The sequence below is a fragment of the Anticarsia gemmatalis genome, chromosome 24 (genome assembly GCF_050436995.1).
Source record: "Anticarsia gemmatalis isolate Benzon Research Colony breed Stoneville strain chromosome 24, ilAntGemm2 primary, whole genome shotgun sequence".
In the NCBI taxonomy this organism is placed as follows: Eukaryota; Metazoa; Arthropoda; class Insecta; order Lepidoptera; family Erebidae; genus Anticarsia; species Anticarsia gemmatalis.
Window position 1 is genome coordinate 9,825,483 of NC_134768.1, and position 21,842 is coordinate 9,847,324.

Below are 21,842 nucleotides of genomic sequence, written 5' to 3' on the forward strand. Positions count from 1 at the left end.
TAATATATTTGTCACGCACTGAGTAGTAGTTTTAATATAAAATCGAGAAATTATTTAGTCGATTCAGAGCTGACAACACTATTATACAGATTACTTAAACGACCGAATGACATAAAAATTCTTATTAGTCTGTGAAACCGCAAAAGTCGCGCGTGCTTGAGAGTCGCATTTATGGAATCAATTTTGATTGTTCTAAATTTCGTATGACTTGTGACAAAAATAGTTAGTGAAAATGATACTTCTAATTCGGTAAAGCAAAATCGTAACCTCTTGTAAATCTATCCTTTCCTGTGTTTATTTTGTGCTGAGTGTTAGTATTCAGTGAGTATTATGAACTTTGAGGACTATGAATCCCTTCCGACCCAAAACTCCGTCACACACATGACCGCTGGAGCGATAGCGGGAGTGATGGAGCATTGCATAATGTACCCGCTGGACTCTGTGAAGGTAAGCCTGACGAGAAGGTCCCGGCTGAGCGGCTGGGGCCCGAGCTCGCTACTCGTCTCAATACCTAACCTAGTCTCGCTGATGACAGTTGAGTCGGCTGGCCTGTTACGCCACCAATCTGCGATCTCTCGTTATGTAAAGATGGCTCAATCACCCATTTACCTAATATCAGACCATCAGTTCTTTTGACAATACCAATATTTTGACCTTTCATGCCTTGTGATAACCCCTCATTTTATTGCAATATGTTTTTTTCTGTTATTGCTTTATCTCTATCATTACAAGGTAATTAAACATGTCAACATCTTTAGGATGTAAGAGATGTTGGAGATGTAATCGATAAAAAATAATTATATTCAACCCTCACATGTAATAAAAATAAATTAGATTACAGCTAGTTTTACAAGCTGATAGTTCAGAGTTTCTTGTCGTAAACAATAGCTTTAGTTGCTTAAGAGATCAATGCAACAAATAAAAGTCTAGTAGACGATATAATTTATATAAATTGCTGGAATATGTGTGTGAGCAAAACATGACCTTGAAACATAGTCCAGGTACTCATGATGTTACAGATAATGTTTCAAGTATACTCTGTGACTTGTGTGTAAGTGCTCCAGTGCTTCAGTACTGGAGTAGGGGCTCATACTGCTCAGTGCTCATTATATTGTGACAGAACATGACAGATATATTATAATAAGTGGGTTCTTATGTCCTACTGTGTTAGTAGTTGAAGAAGGCAAAACTTGAGAACAAATACTTTTTCTAGAATATGTAAATAATAGGTAGGTGTGTATCAGTTGTGTGACCACAATCATTCTGTAGGAACCACAATACTCACTGATAGTCCCGTGTGACACTGTGTGCTGCACCACACACTGCTTCATTGCAATATTATGACCTATTCACTGTGACTCGCATCTTTGTAATACTCTAACATGTTATGTGTAACAGAAATTATAGTACCTACAAGTGATAATACTTGCAACTATATTATAGTTTTATTATTGCTCATCCTGAATGTTCAAATTCATAAATAGGTATGCTACTAGCTTGAACAGATGTAAAGCTTAACACTTGACATTGTTACTGGAGACTTGTGAACTATTGTGAGACAGTAATGCTTTATAATATTGTCATTATTGTAAAACTACTATAAGAATTGTTGCTCATTACATGTTAGAATGAATGTTAGCAACATATATTATTGTGTAAGAGTTTAATCAGGTAGTGTTAATGTAAATGATGGAATGAGAATAGTGCACACATTAGGTATGTTGTAGTGAATTGTATTTATTTAACAGTTTCTCCTCGTATTGTGTGCACAAATGATAAGTGATAACAATGCTAACTCAATTAATACGTAATTAAATGTCACATGCCGCTGCCAAGTATTGTATGAATAAACTTATAATACTCACATACCTGCCTTCTGCCTATACTAACTGTTAATGAAGTTGTTAAATAAGATAAGGCCTGTGATTGGGGATGTATATGAAGTAACACAAGTGCCGAGGTCCCAGGCAGGTATTAATGTACTGTGCATGTTATTACTTACACTACAATTATTAATTTTATTGTTGATGCAGGGATTTTTTTTTTTAAAGTGTAGGTAAATATGAATAAACCTATAGATATCAGAGGTGTTGAAGTACTTGTTGACTTGATAAGTCTGTGCATGATATTGTCCATATGTACTAACATATAATGTTGGCCGGCCTGCATGTTGGCGACAAGTTACCACCCAGTTTGTAATAATTGTAATAATACTAATATACACTCCTAGTACTGTTGCTAGTAGTAATGGCACACTGATATTTTGACAAATACACTACAAAGTGTACATACATGATGTAACATTACAAGTAGTGGTTGTGCGTGTGTGTGTGCATAAGTAATGTATAAATGTAACAACATCATTTGTCATAGTTGACACTGTTACATTTTGTCTATTGTAAGTCATTTGTAATGTACTTCCTCACCAGCACTAAGGTCAAGTTGAAGCTATTTCAATTAAGTATGTCCAAAAAGCTTATAAATACTGGGAAGGTCATGATTTGAATAAAATATTATAATTCAATGTATTATCTCAACAAATATATTAAGAACAGTGCAACATGTAGTCAATCACAGTGATCATTATATTGAGCCTGCAGGTATTGTGACCTTGTAGTTACACTTGTGACAGCATGGGGCTGATCATGTGCAGTACAGGTGTGGGAGTGTACTAAAAGAAACCAGCAATGATATTGTATATCTTTTTATTACTTAAGTCTGTGTCAGCTGAATATTTAAGTACATCAACTAAATATTATAATGTCAATAATGGACCCAATAAAATATCCACATGAGTGTTGAACGTTAATGTGGTGCTATATGAGGAAGTAGTCTGCCCTGTTAGCGTTCTGCCAGCAGACCTGCGTGCGGAAGGCGGTGTCGCAGTGGTCGGCGCCGCGCTGCGTGCCGCACGCGCGCAGCGCCGGCCCGTTGTGCGCCGACATATCGGGCGGCAGCAGCGCCAGCACCGCCTCCACGTCCACCTCGCCCTCCGACATCATGCCGGCCGTCTCCATGGTGCACTTGATGTAGCACTTGAGCTTGTCGTCGGGCGGCAGCTCGGCGCCGGCGTTGACCTTGTCCACGAGCGCCACGTCCACGCCCGTCTCGCCGGCGCAGCTCTCGCGCACCATGCGCGCCAGCTCCGCCATCTCCTCGTCCATCTGCACGCCGGCCGCCGCCGCCGCCACGCACGCCGCCGCCAGCGCCAGCCGCAGCACCGTCGCGATCATGTCTGCGCAGCGTCAGTGTCCCTCGAGTGATGCTGCTCCTCACTCGCGCTCGCTTATATAACTAGCTCTTCAATGTCACGGCCGTGTCTGATCACATGAGTTACCGACGTTTGAAACCTAAATTACACGCTAACCCAATAATATCCTGTGATTAAAAAAATATTGTTTGTCCAAGCCGTACTCCGCGGCGCAGAAACTGTAATTTTTACTGATACTAAACGCCGAATCATCGGAAAAAAATACACGCTCGCTAAAGAGTGAATTACGGTTTGGTATTTTTTACGTCGATCAAAATAATTGTCGGTCTGATGGTAAAACAGAAGGATGGTGAGGCGTAACCGTCGCTAAGTACATAATGATGTGTTGCGGTGAGATGGTCGAGGTGTCTAAGCGCGCTCGTGTTGTTACAGACTCGCATGCAGTCGCTGCGGAGTGCGCACAACAGCACCATCACAGAGACCTTCCGCCACATGGTGCAGCGGGAAGGACTGCTCAGGTAAACGCGACACAGCTACACAATACTTGTTACATAACCACTTGTATGCGCTTCACTTATTGATCCAGTGGTACTCGTGACCAGGCTCCGTGTGACCCCTCTTCACGAACCGGTTTCATATTTTGTGTTCCCAAATATTGTTACATTATATCAGGATTTCCTTAAATAGGTCAACATTAACATCTGCTCTTAGCAATTTTATTAATAATGGCTGAATATTTAAAAATACTTCTGGTTTAAAATATTCTCTCGGCTGGAACAGGACTCTACTACCGGCACCGGTAAAACTGGATAAACTTAACTGACATACTGTTATGACATAACTCTTTTGACCACGAAGTGTACCAGCCTAATTACGAATCTTCAATACTACATACATACATGTTATTAATATAACCATTAAATCTGTGCGTTATCATTAATCGCTCTACATCGAAGGAAAAACCACACTCGACACAAGGAGGCGAGCGTTGTGATAACTGCGCGATACCGATCGACAATCGCGCCCTTATCTATCAATAACAGTGAATAAACACCACGATGGGTGACAACTTAGTTAATGAAATAGTGCACGTTGCATGATTTGTCAAACTTAAGTATAATGCGAATCAATAGTGACTCGCCCACGTCTACCTTCTCCAAGTATTAAGTATGTACTGCAGAACGCAGATTTAATGATGTTACAATGCAATCAACATAGGTACCTGATGGTGGTTAAATACGAACTAGTCGACTATACTAACGACTCGCACTGTTGTCACAATAGCGCCGCAGCGGGCAGCGGTGGTGTGATGGTGTGATGGCTCAGGACACTCGCAACTCATACAATTATCCAATTACCCGGTAGATCGGACGTGGCGCATGACGAGACGAGCGGGATGCTGCCACGTTATCTCAATCACTACCTAATTTACGCACGGTGTTATTCGTGTCTATGTTGGTTTCATCATCAGTCTTAACTAAGTTGAACAGTAGTACAATTTAAAGTAGTCTAATGATGGTGTTTGCACCAAGTTAACGGGCCGCTCGGTGGCGTGTTGATTAGAGCTGTGCAAACAAGGAGGCGTCGCGCAAGTGGCCGTGACCATCAGTACATACTGGTCCTGAGTTGTGGCGGGACACCATCCACCACCACTCTCACCTTCACCCACATGTTATCGGATATTGATCACATGTGGATCCTTCGAGTGGCATCGCTGTTTCTCAAGGAAATCCTGTGCAACCTGCTTATTGTATTGACTGCAAATGTAGTGAGATGTAGTTGCAGTGGCGGCGTGCTTGTCAGTGCGATAGTGCCAGTCCGTGAGCACGACGCGCAGGGTCCGCGCCGGCGCGCGACGCGCTGGGTTAAGGGCAAGGTCGCACGTCTACAGTATCTGACGGATCAGTGCGACACCGGACACAATGCTCTCTCGCTTACGCCTAGTGCTCGTTTATTTACTAGAAAATCTAGAAATGCAAATTACCTCCAATTTTCTTAACCTTCAGTGAACCTGCAAGTTAGTTATTGGCACACTGACATATCGACCGTATCTCTAATGTTTGTAGGATACGTGTTTTTGCAATATTTGGCATTCAGCGTGTTATCGCGATAAGTGTTAGGCTAGGTTGGGTTGTATTGTGGAGTCACCGGTTGGTAAACTGTTATCTAACGCACAGAGCGTAGGCATGTGGTGCGCGGCGGCGGCGGCGGCGGGATATAGGTCAATGTTGCACCACTGTCGCCGCCAATCATTACCTGATAACGACGCGATCGCACGCACGTTGCCTAAATTCAAACTTAATCGCTACCACTCAATGACCTTGCGTTACATGAGTCCTGTACAATTAATCAAGCGAATTTCCAATAGCTAGGAATCAAACTGCGAAAATACTAATATGTTCAGCGACGAACGTAGAAATTAAAAACAAACTACATTGTACACCAAATAAATATTGTCTTGGTCCATATTTTTGCATGACACTGTGACAATTGCATGAAGTGTATGACAAAGTGAAGTGCATTCACGTGTTGCGCGTGATGGATGAGATACATGAGACGGATGCGTCGCGTCGAGCCCGGAGACTAGCGCGGTACACCGCAGCAGTAGCTACACACTCTACACAGTGTACACAGTGTAGAGACACACGACGTGCGCTGATCGTATCTTATCACTTATCAGTGTACGTGAGGATGTTCTGGTGCCGAGCCCACGGCGCCGAGTGCGAGCCTGTCTCCGCACTTATCATACATCTAATAAATACCATTATGAAATACGATGTCGATCGCTTGCCGATAAACGATCATCACTTTATAAAGAATACGGTATTATTTGATTGATGAATAGCCAACATCTCGCATCTCCTTAAGAGATTGCTGTATAGTTAAGATTGTAGAGACGTTAGTTTAGGCTGGTTCGTCTATAAGGTCTCAAAAGACTATATTTTGCTAATTAAGATTTAAATAGTAATAAAAGTGTTGGCGTGGTAGCCAGTGTAATGTATGGAGAATGGAGATGTTATAAGTCGCGCGGCGGGAGCGAGGCCTCAGCCACGAACACATCATCCCCTGATCAATAGTACGTGGAGCACGTGTAGGTACGCCGCGCGTCACTCACATCACTCACATCATTCGCTCAGACCCGCCGGGGACACACGGACACACGGCACCTCCACGTCTAATCATATGAATATGAAACAGATGACAGATATATTCAATGATTGACCACTACGAAGCCACTGATTCGCGATCGTCCATTACTACTATTAAATTCTTCTGAACATATTCATTGCTCTCTTCACTTGACGATATCATGATAATATACACCTTGTGAGCTTTTGCTTGTTCTTGAAGGCCATCTATTTACGAAATCTACTTAACTCAATGTATGGTAATAACAAAGTTAAAGGTTGAACACTGTAATGAGACGTATCGGTGTGTATAGTTCCCTGTCGTCCATCGTTTCCGTGCTCATTACACTCAGGTGCATATGAGCGCCTTCACAGTACGCAGTAGACCAAGAGTACGCAGTACATTGTAGTTTAACATTGTCTCGCCACGCTAGTGGTCGATGCTTCGAATCCGAGGCAACTCACCAAGAACATATCGGAGGTAGAAATAGTTATCGTCACTTGAGAGGTCTTTAACAAAGTTCCCCAACTCGAATTGAGCCAGCGTGATGGACTTAAGGCCTCTCTCCCTCGTTCGGAAGGAGACCCTTACCCAGCTGTGGGACAGTAACTGGTTAAAAAACAGTGTGTCTGACTGTACAGCACGTCCACAGTTTGTCGCAACTATACACAAGATTATAACGTGTTCTATGTCATAAAGATTGGTTACAAAGGAAGTACATTGTAGTGGTGTAATAGTTGTGTGTAGCTACACAGCGGCATCCTGTGGGCGCTCGCGGGGCGCGTGGTGACGCACTCCCGGACCCTTGCACTTATTAGTGCATGTGATGTGCAGTGTGCTGCACCGCCGCGCTGTCGCGCTATTTATACACGATACTACGATAATAAACAATCTCAGTTTATTACTTCATTTCTAAATCCAGCTACTATCGGAATAACAGCCTCGTTACATACAACATGATCGAGCTTTTGAACAAAGCTACACTTGAAACACGATTGTGCCGGCTCGCACTGTCCAGTCCATACAATAACATATTGTTGTAGCAACGACGCCGGCGTCCATCCCCCTGCACATAACGTACGAGTCGATTTATAGAGCATACTTACAGTGGAATACATGAAGATCAATTGTTAACGCGTATCTTCTAAACTGTGCAGATCACTCATGGCACGTGGAAGCCTCGATCATTACACAGTTACGGTTCCTGGATCAAATTGTCAGTGCATGTTCAGAGTGCCACTCAGTACGAAGTAATTAATCTACTATCAACTAATTGTTTCAAGTAGCGTAACATTTATAACGAACTAACGAGTTAATATAGTGATATTGTGCAATATGTGAATTAAATCAGTGTGTGATAGTGTTATCACGATCCGCTCGTGATTAGTTCCAGCACACCGCGCCGCCGTAGCACCCGACCACGATAATATAATATGAGTGGAGCAATTTTTATATTAGCATTGCTTCAATATAGTTCACCGATTTCTTCCGAATGTATAATCTAGCCTAATTGTACGTGTTTCTAACAGGCAAACAGTGTTACGTGAAAATAATAAGTGTTCGTAGCTAGTAGCTCGTAAAACACAATTATTTAAAGTTTTTTTGGTTTGCAAATAATGAATTAAATTGGTCCAGTCGCTTCAGTGGTTGTGTAAATCATAGCATTTAATTTAGCAGCGTACGTCCCGTTGCGCCGGACGCACTTATTAACGTTGCGCAAATACCATTGCGATACTCCTCACACACTGGTATTGCAAACACTACTACCCTACTAAACTGTCGGACATGAAATTACAAGTGTACATTCATACATGTCGTACAAGGCGCGACAGCGGCCGTGACACGGGGATCTCACTGTAATTCCCCTGCTTGATTAACTAATGAATGGAAGGAATCGCCCGCGGACCGCTTGGCGTGAGTCCATACGAGGATAATGAAATGAATCAAGAGGGGCGTACAGTGCACCGGTCCAACGGATACACGCATAGATGCATTGAATGCTAGCAGTACACAACTAATAAGCTTTCCACTTGTTCTGTTATTTTATGTACATCCAAAAGTTACATTTAAGCTTGATTTAATGCTTGATTGCGTCCACGAAAAATGCAAGCTAAGGCCTAAAGAATGTAACATTTCCATGGTGGAAAGGGCTTATCGCGAGCATGGTGCGCAACGAGGCTTAACCTGATGTCTGCATCTTTAGAAACTAACGGCGGATAAACAAGCAGTTGAAGGATTCCACGCCGAGTATAATGTAATGGGTTGCCTGAGTTACACACTGAGCTTCTTTATTGTTTCGTGAGGATAGATGGCACGTGTCACGTAGTCCTGAGTCACGATGATATACTTGTTCACAACCTGATAGGTCGCGAGTGCCAACTAGCAGACGCCTCGCGGACGAGACCACGTGTGACCGGCTTGTTCCGAGAAAACGAATTATTAATGCACAGAACTGTTTGTGTGGCACGTACACGCCACTCTACATAACTTCCTCAAACAAAACACTGTGTTTCGGAATATCACGCTAACTGCTAATGATGCTCATTTTCACTTAAAGAAGTTAGTTGGAGAAGGTCAGCTTCACCGCGACATGCGCTAAGTAAAGTCTGTGAAGACAACGATCAACTCGACTTTATAATCCCACATAGTTCTCAATACGTATAATTCTACTGTAAATGTAAGGCTATCTAGATTATAAACATGCCAAATCTAGGTTAATATTGTTTGCAAGTTGTCTGACCATTCATAATGTATAGCATATGAGTTCAAATGTATGTTCGATTCTACTAATTGGGAATAATTTGCATGGTATTTATTTTTGTATTAGCTGACCCGCGCAACTTCGCTTGCGTCACATAAGAGAGAATGCGTCATAATTATCCCCGTTTTTGTAACATTTCTCGTTGCTACTCCGCTCCTATTGGTCTTAGCGTGATGATATACAGCCTATAGCCTTCCTTAATAAATAGGCTATCTAACACTGAAAGAATTTTTCAAATCGGATCAGTAGTTCCTGAGATTAGCGCGTTCAAACAAACAAACAAATAAACTCTTCAGCTTTATAATATTAGTATAGATTTATCTATGCTGGTGAGAGTGGTGAGTGCATCTCTCTTGTTGAGTGGTAAATAGCGGAGCTGCAGTAGTGCTGTTGTCCAGATGTGGGTGCGCGCGAGCGTGTTGTGCTAGTGGCACCGCGCCAACTAGATTACTGTAACGAAGTGACGCCGCTCACCGCTCAGCGCTCACGTGCGCGCTCCGACGTGCGCTGTGTACGATGTGTACAAGCTCCGTGCAACTTACACCGACGCCAACTACTCTCGCCCTTCTGCCGGTACACGCGTCATGCACGACTCTAAGGACTCCATCTATCACATAGCCTGAAGGTTCCAATGATCACTCGCTTATAGGGATGCCGACACTGTCAGCTGTTTGTTGGTGACTCACACTTAACACGAAATAGGTCACGCGTCCATTTCACTCAGAGCTCTACCAATACACGATATTATGAAAACCTTGAACTTTATCGTCATTTGCATGGGCTGATCGTTTTGGACAGCGTGGATGGACTACATAAGTACGATATAAACGATTACGTCCTATATATATGACTAGCTGACCCGCGCAACTTCGCTTGCGTCACCTAAGAGAATGAGTCAAATTTTTCCCCGTTTTTGTAACATTTTTCGTTGCTACTCCGCTCCTAATAACCGTAGCGTGATGTTATATAGCCTATAGCCTTCCTCGATAAATGGGCTATCTAACACTGAAAGAATTTTTCAAATCGGACCAGTAGTTCCTGAGATTAGCGCGTTCAAACAAACAAACAAACTCTAAAAATATTAGTATAGATGTACGTGCGCGCGTGGTCGCAGACAGAGCCCCGGGCCAGGGGTGGATGTCCTGGCGCGCGGTGTAGCGCAGGCCTCGCACGATATCGACATGTACTATTTGTTGTAAGAAACTGATAACGCTTGTGTTACTAACGTTATCTACCTACATATGTAGCAAGTGTCTGCTACACACTTAGCTTGTTAACATAAATCTCATGCACCACAACATTCCAGGTGTGCTTCTAAACATCTTAGTTACTGTTCGTAGTAAGTGTTCGCGTATAGTTGATATTTGGCGAGCCCGGCTTGTATCGTCGATGTAAAATGTGATACTTGTGACGTGATATTGGCTATGCAATCTGTGTAAGCATTGTTTATATCCAAGTCGTTCATTGAGTGATAGTGACAGAGACTCATCAATATCTGCGCGCGCTATCAGTGAGTGTTATAGTGTAGGTAACGATCTGCTCGTAGGTATTACGTGTATATGTATGTATGTGTATGTAGGTCTCGGACATGTTCTACGTACTCGTCATTCACACTATTGTATAGCTATTGAGTGCACTGCTCCTCTTGAGTCCTCTTGCCAGTAGAAATAAATTTACATTGCTTCGCACGGTGCCCCATATTAAATACTGGCTCCTGTTTGAAATAAATGCCGAAGCAATAAAAAAAAAGTTGTACATAATGGTCTTCAAGTAAAGTGATCGTCTCCCCGCAGACGAAACTTTAGATAAACTTATTATAATATACGTTAAGGCACGTGTTATAAATCAAATTATCGAACTGGAGCGTTTAATAGATAATATGTTTTTAATTGGCAAGTTTATAAAGAATATAATACGATATCGCGCGAGCCAAACATCAACAGGCGTGGTCAGATAACGCGCTCTATCGAGATTTGTAACAGATAGCGTGAGTGTGATGAGTGTCCCGCGCACGGCCGTGGCGCGCCAGTACTGCGTCCGGCTTCGTGACTCGTGCTGCAGTGTCTGCAGTGGTCAAGTGCGTGTAATGTCTCGTCCACCGCTCGTCCACGCTCATACAGACATGACCTCAGTGTCGTCGGCTCGTTTTGCTCGCTGATCCTAAGAAACCGGCGAGACCGCCAGGCCATCAGCCTCTGCGTCGTAGGATGCTTACAAATATTTGAATAGACTCGTAATCATAATCATTTATTATTTGTTTAACATAGGTAGCACAATAATATATCATTATATATAACAGTTCTTAGATTAAACATTAGTATGTCATTGGATTTCTTCAGCCCGATTTCTTGACTACTGCCCGGGAAAGTTTTGCTGCCAGCAGAACTTTCCCAGAATACTATTAGACTATAGTTTTTAACCGAGCCGACCGACTGACCTTCAACAAACAAGACTGATCGTTTCCATAATTGTAATGTCGCAGGTGCATGAAACAGTGGCGGATATTGACACAAATGTACGCAACGTTTTCGCACCGTCACTGTGTGAGCACCAATATTTGTGCCTCCTTGTACTCGCTGAATACGATTCGACGCGCACATTGAACATGGCACCGCACCACCTCAACTCTTGTAAAACTGTGTCAATACGTTTATATGATATGCGTAGTACGTAGTCACCATGTGCACTGCTGGTTGGTCCCCGTCTCCCTCCCACGCTGGTGCGCACTGCTGCTACCTACTAGATGACATCACGATGTAGAGCATTGCAGCAAGCACTCGTCTGTGCACCCTTCCTCATCAATAGTCATCAATTATGACTGTCCTCTTATTATGGGGTCAGGCACATGAGCACAGACGTTACGTACATAACGAGTCTATCTTCATCATTATAATTTACTTAACAAGAGGAAATCGCTTGTTTGTTTCACGCGGGGAATACCAAAGAAGCGGAATATAAATAATATACTTGTATACACTGAGCACAGTGAGCACCTAGAACGTCCTAGTTATACAATAAATAGAGCGCAGTTGTATATTGAAACTTTATATGTTAGATTGTTCGACCTCTGAGAACGTCCTTCAAGCAACCCAACAGTATGCTCCAGTCGGCTCTATAAAAGGTGAAATGAGCTCGCAATTGTTAATGAAATTGGAAGACTATATCCAGCTGCCACAGTTTGAGTGTCGCACGGCTGGTGAACGCAAGTACGATCGATGTGGACTGTAATATTGGTCTGACGGCACCACCGGCTCACGTGCCGCCACATACCCGGCAGACCCCAGCCACAAAGGGAGGGCGGACCACCCTGTGATGGCGATTCAAATGAATGCCTATTTATAATATTGTAGATCTATCATCTACAATATTATAAATAGGCATTCATTTACCTCCTTTCGCTATTACATTGCTTGTATAACGCATAAGAAAGACTTCATCAAATAAAGTGAGTGTTCATTATGTAGGTTCAAATATTTTACGCCTGAACAAAAATTGACGCTTTTGGAAGATTTATATGAAAAGGGAAACTGTTCGGTGTGAAGGTTGCAGCGTATTAATAAAGCAACTACAATTATCAACAGCTATTAGAAATTGCAGCGCACGCGACGCACGCACTCGTACGCACTCGCACTCCCTGGTGCTGCCACGCTGGACGTCACACGAGCCGTTCAGACAACGGTCGACACTCTTGCCCCGCTGCCCTTTATTTTATAATGCATTGACATAGTTTGTATTGTGTTAAATAATGTAGATATCCGCCACACCGGCAAACACATGCGATGCGGCGACGTCTTCTCCTTAATCAAACGTGATCGTGGCTATTCGTGACACATTAACTCGCATATAGGTACGGTAGGGTAAGAGTAGGGTGCAGGTATTCTATGTTTTAAACAGGAAACCATTAAATAGACGTTTATTTAAATGTAAACGCTGGCCATTTGTACGAGGTAGGTACGTAAAGACTGAGCTCGTGCAAGGGGCGACGGAGCCCCAGTTGCGAGCGCCTTGTAGAGCGTGTGCCCCGCGCGCCCTCCGCGCCGTGGTGTGACGTCGCCGCGTCGATCGAACACCGCCCTCGCCAACAATCGAATTATATTTGGGGCCATTACGCAATTGCGCCATAAATAATAAATAAAACATTGATACCGTTGTCTATCGAATTTAGTTATTTATCGTTGCTAAGTAGTAGAGTTTTGAGGTTTATCGATTGAGGTGCGCGTGGTGAAGGTCAGGGGGCAACCCGTGGGCGGCCTTGAGCGCGAAGGGCGCTCTACGCAGCTACGCGCCTTGTACGTGCCGCTGGCTGGCTGCGTTACGCAACGTGCCGTGACGTCACCACACAGGCTCCGCTCCCGGGTGTCCCGCATCTGACATTACTTCGTACCCATTAACATTTTTATTTTACGTTTCCATTGTACTGATAGTACTATTCAGTGATCTTCTGATGTACCTAATCCTCGTGGATATTCATAAAGTCGCTGGTTAAAGTATATATTATACATACGTACCTACATAAATGACGATTATATTTCTGTACCCGCAAATAATTGGTGGCAGAAAATAGACTTTAGAGACCATGTGGTCTCTAAAGTCTATATGTACGAGAGTCGAGGTTCGCGTTCGCCGACTGCGAATATAAAAAGTTGTATGTCTACTTTTTATATTGTTGTCGATGCTCAGCCGCAGTTTCCTGTTGATCGATCTTGAATATCATCACTAGCGTGACGTCATGGCGTTACGTGTTCTGTTCGTCGGTTTAATTTAAGTTAAACCAGCACAAATGTAGCCAATACGTTATAATAGTTCTACTTTCGCAAACATGAGGCAGTTTATTTCCGGACATCTATTTCCGTACAGCAGTAAATCAATAAATATGGACAGGTTTGTGCGTTACTGTTATGACGTTACTATGATGTGCCGGGATGTGCAGGGAGCAGGCTAGAGGAAACACCGGTAATAGGTCGTGGTCCGTGGAACACGCACTCGCGGTACTCGCTATATTATTGAGTTGAGGCTAACTTTAAACGTGTATCTATAGTGAGATTACATAACAAGGAGCGGGTCGCGACGGTCAGTGTAATTAGTGCGCTGACGACACTTATCGTCACCATTTATTGTTTGTTGTAAAAATATGCCGCCACCGTGAACCCACGCTCTCGTGTCAATGTGTAACATTTCACCCTGAGACGCTTTATCTTTTAAACTGTACGCGATACCTAACGATATCACCAAAACGTTATTTTTATCGAGAACACGATGTACACTTTATCGTTATGCATCGTGCGTATTAGCACACTCGTATGCTCAAGTATGGTAAAACTGAACTTTGTATCTGCACCTACATATTATTACACGTGCAGTTACCGCAGAAGCGCAGAATACTTGATGCTCTCTTTTATTTTCAATTTAATATGAGAACAAACAGGCAAGAACATGCTTTATCTAAAACCTACTGTGTTTTTTATAAATAAGGAAGTTAGTTCACATTTATAAGTAAACATGTGTCATAAAAGAAACGCGCGAAGGAAAACCTAAGCATTTATTGAACTGTGCACGACGAATGTATTTATGTGTAGTAGTTATGTACTAACAAGCATGACTCAATTTGGTCCATTATACTGAGACGTAATAACTAGTGTATTGACAATATTACGGCTAGCTGGTTAGCTGGTTGTGCTTGTATTACAATAGTGTACGTGTTCACACGTGCTTGTGAGCACGACGAGCTGCTGCCGGCGTGATGTGAGCCTGTGACCATTATGACACTGAACAGTACTGAGCTGCTAATCAATTGACGTGTGTATACCTCTACAATTGTGCGTAGTGTGTGAAGTGTAGTGATGCTGGTACGCTACCTACGCTGTACGATACATGGTGCAATCACGGAGTTCGTCACGAAACCGCACATCTACCTAAACAGATAATGTTACGTGTTGAGTCTTGATGCAACTGTTACGTTCTTACGATAGCATTTGATTGATTTGATTCCTTTATTCTGAGACAATATCCCTCGTGATGTTCATTACATATACGTTCCTTGGTTAATCTAGGTAAATTTTTACCAGGATACAGCGTAGAAATCTGTATTCATAATAAACACATGTATAATAGGGATTTTAATTTGGTGTACCACAGGGCACACTGTGGTGCCATCATTATGGACATACTTTATGTACAATTCTTTTTGCAGATTACATTATTTTTAAACAAAGTATAGTCGCTTTTCAGTTTAATCTGTTAATTAAATTTATGTGAGAATATGTAATACATTTATTTCATGACGTTTGTGTAAAATTACATGTTATGTAAAAAGATTAACTATAATAAAATGTTAACTGTGATAATGATAGATCTCAGGAGTAATCATTTTATTGCATTACCTGTATTGATTTAATACAAAAAGTACCGGTTAAAGTTGTGAGCTCCTTTAACGGCCTTGCATCTATTGCCTACTGATCGAAAACAAGATAGTTACGCATTTCTGAAGCGTAGCATTACTGTGTATTTATTTTGTTAATTATAATAAGACATATCTGCAGATATGTTTGTTCGTGTAACGATGACGATGCTCCATGTGTCGCACTCGTTGTTGCAAGTCATGGTTAAACATGTTCGCACTTGTGTTAATTGATCATATTGTATGAACAACGCTTATTTCATTGCCAAATATGTTATTCTGTTTGTGAAGTTATTGAATATTGATCAGATGATGTCAATAAGCGTGTCAGTTGGTAGGTGAGTGTAATGTGTGTGTTCTGCGTGTCCGCAGGCCCATCCGCGGCATGTCGGCGGTGGTGCTGGGCGCGGGGCCGGCGCACGCCTGCTTCTTCGCCACCTACGAGCACTGCAAGCACACGCTGTCGCACTACACCAGGCACCGGCACGACCACATCATACACGGTACGTATACACTCACACACCACACACCTCACTCATCGTCCCTTCTACAAACTATACATGAACCACGTATATATGTAACGGTCATGTTTCATATACTATCTCCTGGCAAGAGTTAGCAGGAGCACACAAAAAAAAGGATGCCTTTATGTCATAACACACTAAACGGTGTATTTCACACACCTCTGTCTCCACCTTCGGGTATTCCAGGCGTGATATTGTGTGTGAGTACTAGGTATCTCAATTATTTGATAGATGTAGAAGCATCGTGGTGTGAGAGAAACCTGAGCGGATAAGTGGTACATACATAGGAGCGCAATTGTACATGACTGTCATTATTTTATACTACTTGTGTTACCGACAATGCACCAACTACTTATCTTTATACTTAATGACGGCTGGCGGGCTCTCCGCGGCGCGTGCGGCGTTTTTCTCCTTATTATGTGTCTTACGACTGTTTCTCTCATAAGAATAAGTGGAGGTATTAATGCCCATATAATATAATATTCAACCTGCTATTCGTGCCCTAACTGCTACTGAACAATCTCATAAGGTTATTTCAACTTGTGCTGGAGTATAAACATCGTGATTAACAAATGTAAAGTGAAATGATTGTGTTTAGTGATGTTAACGTGTGTGTGGTTGCTGTTCCAGGGTTGTCGGGGTGTATCGCGTCACTTGTGCACGACGCCGTCTCCAATCCTGCTGAGGGTGAGTTCTCTTATACGGATGCTATGTTCACACATCGTCTGAGTGTCTGACGCGTGCGCGTGCGTGTTCGTGTGCTGCCTCGCGGTACTTAGGCGCCGTTCGCACGGCGACGAGGTGGTCAGTGGGCTCAGTTGCGCCGGCTCTTATAGCAGGTATATCAGAGCTGTCGTGTCCCTGTGACGCGGCGCGTGCGGCTCTCGGCGGTAATGTGAGGAGTGTGACGACGTGTCGTCGTGTCGCTCCGTGCACTCGGCACACGTCACCACATGCGCTGACTACTGCTACAACCACTCTCTGTGCTCATTATTTGTACCAAGTCGAGGGCGCTCTCTACGCTGTTCAATATATAATCCTCGTGCACTTATCGCACACTTCCTCCGCGCGACTGTTCATTGCTAGAACATGACGTACATTTTACATTTAACATAATATACTAAAGATAATAAAATGTATCGCGCCAATGGCGATAGTTTTTACTATTTAGGCACTTGTCCCACCGCCGACGAGAAAACGACAAACTATCGGCTATTTTCTCGTTCAAGAAACGTATAGTAGATATGTATTCCGTGTAAACAAAAGAGACACATATACAAATAGTTGATCGCTGACATTTCACACTGACGGCGAGCACTCGCTTCACTAGTCTGTTGTTAAGCGACCAGAACCATGAAAGATAACAATCGCTCAGCGATATTCGCGCGATTAGAACACACGTCGAGAGAGCAACCAGCTGTCATTTCTCTACGATGATGACAGTTATGCGAGTAATCGCTCGCCTCACTCGCACACTCGTTTGTAGCAGAGCTACACAACTATCGCAACTACGCACTCGCTCCCCGCGGCTCGCCAACTCGTTTCCAATTCTAGCTGTACTCGTTACTCGTTCATCGTTGGCGGTGGGACAAGTGCCTTAATAGCGAATAACTGGAACGACCCGGCGACGTTATACTCGTCTAAAGTAATTAGTTATTTGCTGTTAATTGATACCGTGTACCGTGCACAGTGTACAGTGAGTAGTGTGAGTACACGACGACATACATTTACTTTACCGATAATATTCATAAGATAAGTTCAGCGTCTGCTCGTGAACAAACAACTGAAGACAATTGTTGAGGAAAACCTACATTACAGTGGCACGAACTAAATACCACGGCATATTACGTCATTAATGCAATGTAACCACTGAACCCGGCCACACTACTCACTTACTGAGTGTCATTGTCAGTACACGCACACTACCTTAGTATAGTATAGATGTATATTGACACTATTTAAATGAACCGTGTGATGATTTCGTCCAAAAACTGATCTTCATAATTTATTGCTAAGTCCCATTGACGAAGTTAATAATTTTCTTGTTAACGTTATCATACTCTAATGCCTAAATACAAGCCAGTGTCGTTATATACTTATATAATACAACGTATTTGAATACTAATACCTAATTTAAAAATATATGTTTTTTGATAATATTATCAGGTCTGACCTCGTTATCTCACTTTTGAGTTTGTGTCCCTATCACACGTTTCATTTTGACTACGCGCGTGTTCTTCTTATTACTTGTAACTACCTACGGGTTTATACTCTACCGTCTAACTGAAGCTCAGACACTAAGTTAAGTTTCAATAAGTATTCGTTGTTATCGGTTGACTGCTGGCGTAGCCTGTGGTAGCCCTACCACTCGCACGGCGGGTGCAGCACTGATGTCGTGTGCCAGTTGTGGCAGCACTGAGCGCTCCTCGTCTCATCGTCCTTTCCTTGTTTCAAGTGATGACAGAACGAGTCATAAGAATAGTTACAACATTGTTAACCTAACTATCGGTGGCACCCCTTCAAGCCCCCTGCTACTTTAGTTTAGTATTAGTGTTTGGAACCGACTAACAACGGCGCCGAGGGAAACCTACGGCCGCGTGTCTGTCCGTGTTTGTGATAGTGACGAGTGGGAACCAAGCGAGTTGTTAGTAAATACAAGCAGTACGGGAGTGTAGTTGTGTGTTGCGCCACTCGCCGCTACTCGGCGACAGAGGCGACGTCCCGCGGAAGTGTCGCCGCTTCACTCACAAACAACAGTGTTGTCAATACAACTGCTACGACGCCGCTTGTTTAGCTTCAGTCACGTTTGGAGCCTATTGACTCTTACTAATCACAATATACCTGCTCATAATGCACTCATAATATAATCATAACTTTTAGGGACGCTCGCGTTTGTATTTATATTGTAATCACAACGCTAAACCGGCTCGCAGCTGACAGTAGCACGCGTTTAACTATTTTATTTCGCTATACATACGCAGTGGTTTAAGCGGTCCCCTCGCCACTACAACCGTAGCGCCGCGTGTGGTGGGTTCGAAACCCACCCGGGACAATTCACAACAATTTTGTGTGATAAGCACAAGTATTTTTCTGAGCCTGGTTGTCAATTTATCAGTTATTCGGTTAACATAGTACAAGCTCTGCTTAGTTTGGAATCAAATAACCGTGTGTGAGTTGTCCAATAATCTATACTAATATTATAAAGCTGAAGAGTTTGTTTGTTTGTTTGTTTGAACGCGCTAATCTCGGAACTACTGGTCCGATTTGAAAAATTCTTTCAGTGTTAGATAGTCCATTTATCGAGGAAGGCTATAGGCTATATATCATCACGCTATGACCAATAGGAGCAGAGTAGCAATACAAAATGTTACAAAAACGGGGAAAATTTTGTTCCATTCTGTCTTATGTGACGCAAGCGAAGTTGCGCGGGTCAGCTAGTATTTAATATTAATAAAGAACGGTTACTCCTCGAAGTCGTTCGTATGTTTATTGGTGGTATTGGCACGTTATATATCTCGACGCACCGCGCCTCAGACACTCGCGAGTGTATCGTCACTACAGTGTATGTGTGTGTGTGTGTGTGCAGTGGTGAAGCAGCGGCTGCAGATGCTGAACTCGCCGTACCGCGGCGTGTGGGAGTGCGCGCGCCACGTGTACCGCAGCGAGGGCGCGCGCGCCTTCTACCGCTCGTACGGCACGCAGGTGGCCATGAACGTGCCCTTCCAGGCGCTGCACTTCGTCACGTACGAGTGGTGCCAGAGCGCGCTCAACCCGGCGCGCGCCTACGACCCGCGCGCGCACGCGCTCAGCGGAGCCTGCGCCGGCGCCCTGGCCGCCGCCGCCACCACGCCGCTGGACGTGTGCAAGACCGTGCTCAACACGCAGGAGGGGCCGGCGCGCGCCGAGCGCCTGCTGGACGCGGGCCGCCACGTGCTGCGCGCCTCGGGCCCGCTCGGCTTCTTCCGCGGCGTGCAGGCGCGCGTGCTCTACCAGATGCCGGCCGCCGCCATCTGCTGGCTCACTTACGAGACCTTCAAGCACGCGCTCGCCACGGTCAGTACGTGAGACCCCCCCTCCCCCGCCTCTCACCTCCGCCCTCGATCCTCGTCCCGTGTCAGAATCGGGTGTCGCTTTCGAGTTTTGGTTGCGTTCCGATGTTTCATATTAACGTTTTGTTTCGTAGGAGCGGTCCGCCGACCCGCACTAGCCCGTCGTTACCGGCCCCCCTAGTTCCTAGAAGACTGACCTCGTGTCCGTTCGTTGTAGGCCTCCATCGATAACGTCGAAGAATACGTAACGGGACGACTATCGCGATAACGGGACTCTCGAAATAACTTTCGGAGGAACGTGAAGAGGCACAGGTCGACGTTTTCACATCGTACGTCCTCTTATATATTCGAGATCGCTTCGGCCGAACGCGACGATCGAACGATATCGGCGGGCGACATCCGAAGCTCCGAAAACGACACCCAGAATACGAGAATACTCTCGTCTCTTTCTACACGAACGCCTCCTTGACGCTCGGCCTTCGCTCTCGCGGGATAGAACCCTCCGTAAGGATTCCAAGAAGTCATCGACGTTCCTACAGTACTAACGATACGTGTCGTACCGATGACTCGCGAGCCGTGTCCGGCGCAGGCTGACGGTGCTGTGTTCCGCAGGTGGAGAGCGCGGAGGGCGCGGGCGCGGGCCCGGGCGCGTCGCCGCCGCCGCTGGCCTGCGCCGCGCTGCGCCTGGCCGCCGCGTCCGACGTGCCGGCCGCGCCGTCGCTGACCCGCACGTAGCCGCCCGCCGCCCTGTACAGTCCGGCTCGACGTCGACTCCTCGTCCGTTAGTTTGGCTCCGCTCGCGCTCGCTGGGCGTACACAGTCAGATGCTGTTTCGACTCTAGTGAGATTAGTTTAGTGTGTACATGTGTTGTATATTTTATGTACGTTTGATACGCACAGCCGCGCGCCCGCCCCGCGCGCACGTGTGTGTGTGCACGTGTGTATGTGCACGTGTACGTGTACGTGCACGTGCGTGAGTGCGCGCGGGGCGGACTCGCGGCGTCTTTGTTTTTGAATTGTTTTTGTAAATGATATTTTGTTATCGCAGTCGACGATTGCAGCTAGTACTTGTTATGGTAACTTTTGGCGATAAAATGTCGATTGAACATCCTGACGGATGTAAAATATGTTGGAGGTGCTATGTATGTGTATGTATATTGTGAAGGGACAGAGCGAGCCCGCGCCGGCCAGCTCTGAGGAACGCGTCAAATTATTATGTTGTTGTTTGTGTAAATTACTATTATTATTAATTGTATTTGTTGTATTTATGAGTTGTATATGTGAGTGATAAACTCGGTTTAAATTGAGAGTTATAAACTATTTGTATAGATAACGCGGTGGCGCCGGCCGCGCCGACGTCTACCGAGCTGTAAAATTGCAAATTGAAAAGAATATTATAAAGTAAACAGTAAGTGAATAAAAAGTTGGACAATATTACTGTGTTTCATTACTGACCAATGATGACCACAGCGCAGCGGTGACAGGGAGCCACTGCGCGTGCGCGTGTTGGAGCTTCAATCATGCATTGGCTCGATATAAAGTAAGTCGAACACCTGTCACTTATATAATAATAATATGTCTGTTTTATCTATTGGCACAGCAAGGTCTCAGCCTATGCCGGGACAATCTTGATCTGCGGCCGTACACCGCTTCAACTCTGCTTTAAAATGTATTTTTATACAAAACATCATTAATCTATCTGTTGGTGAAAACCTGTAAATTGTTTATTTATATTTTATAGGTATTATACAAAATAATGTACTAAGCCGGA

At 44.2% G+C, this 21,842-nt stretch overlaps 2 protein-coding genes across 3 annotated transcripts; one reads left to right on the forward strand and one right to left on the reverse strand.

The window, feature by feature from the left end:
• The first annotated feature begins 111 nt into the window (after positions 1-111).
• On the forward strand, positions 112-21,505 carry mfrn (mitochondrial iron transporter mitoferrin). Of its 2 annotated transcripts, none has more exons than XM_076130757.1 (6): positions 112-447; positions 3,644-3,729; positions 15,871-16,001; positions 16,653-16,709; positions 19,609-20,075; positions 20,684-21,505. In XM_076130757.1, exons 1-6 carry the CDS (start codon positions 331-333, stop codon positions 20,804-20,806), a joined length of 981 nt encoding a protein of 326 aa, XP_075986872.1. In that variant the 5' UTR covers positions 112-330; the 3' UTR covers positions 20,807-21,505. The 2 variants fall into 2 exon arrangements, with proteins under 2 accessions (XP_075986872.1, XP_075986873.1); XM_076130758.1 differs by lacking the exon at positions 20,684-21,505 and adding an exon at positions 20,206-20,677 and having other exon boundaries at positions 113-447.
• On the reverse strand, positions 2,689-3,367 carry LOC142983741 (general odorant-binding protein 69a-like). Its single transcript, XM_076130759.1, has one exon. The coding sequence runs from the start codon at positions 3,231-3,233 to the stop codon at positions 2,817-2,819; it is 417 nt and encodes a 138-aa protein (XP_075986874.1). The 5' UTR covers positions 3,234-3,367; the 3' UTR covers positions 2,689-2,816.
• Positions 21,506-21,842: the final 337 nt, after the last annotated feature.

Excerpts from the sequence above, each read along its gene's own strand:
- mfrn (XM_076130757.1), top strand. The coding sequence starts at position 331 with ATGAACTTTGAGGACTATGAATCCCTTCCGACCCAAAACTCCGTCACA. Across the intron at positions 3,730-15,870 it reads CAGCGGGAAGGACTGCTCAG|GCCCATCCGCGGCATGTCGG; the intron begins GTAAACGCGACA and ends GCGTGTCCGCAG. Across the intron at positions 16,710-19,608 it reads CGTCTCCAATCCTGCTGAGG|TGGTGAAGCAGCGGCTGCAG; the intron begins GTGAGTTCTCTT and ends GTGTGTGTGCAG.
- LOC142983741 (XM_076130759.1), bottom strand. The coding sequence starts at position 3,233 with ATGATCGCGACGGTGCTGCGGCTGGCGCTGGCGGCGGCGTGCGTGGCG.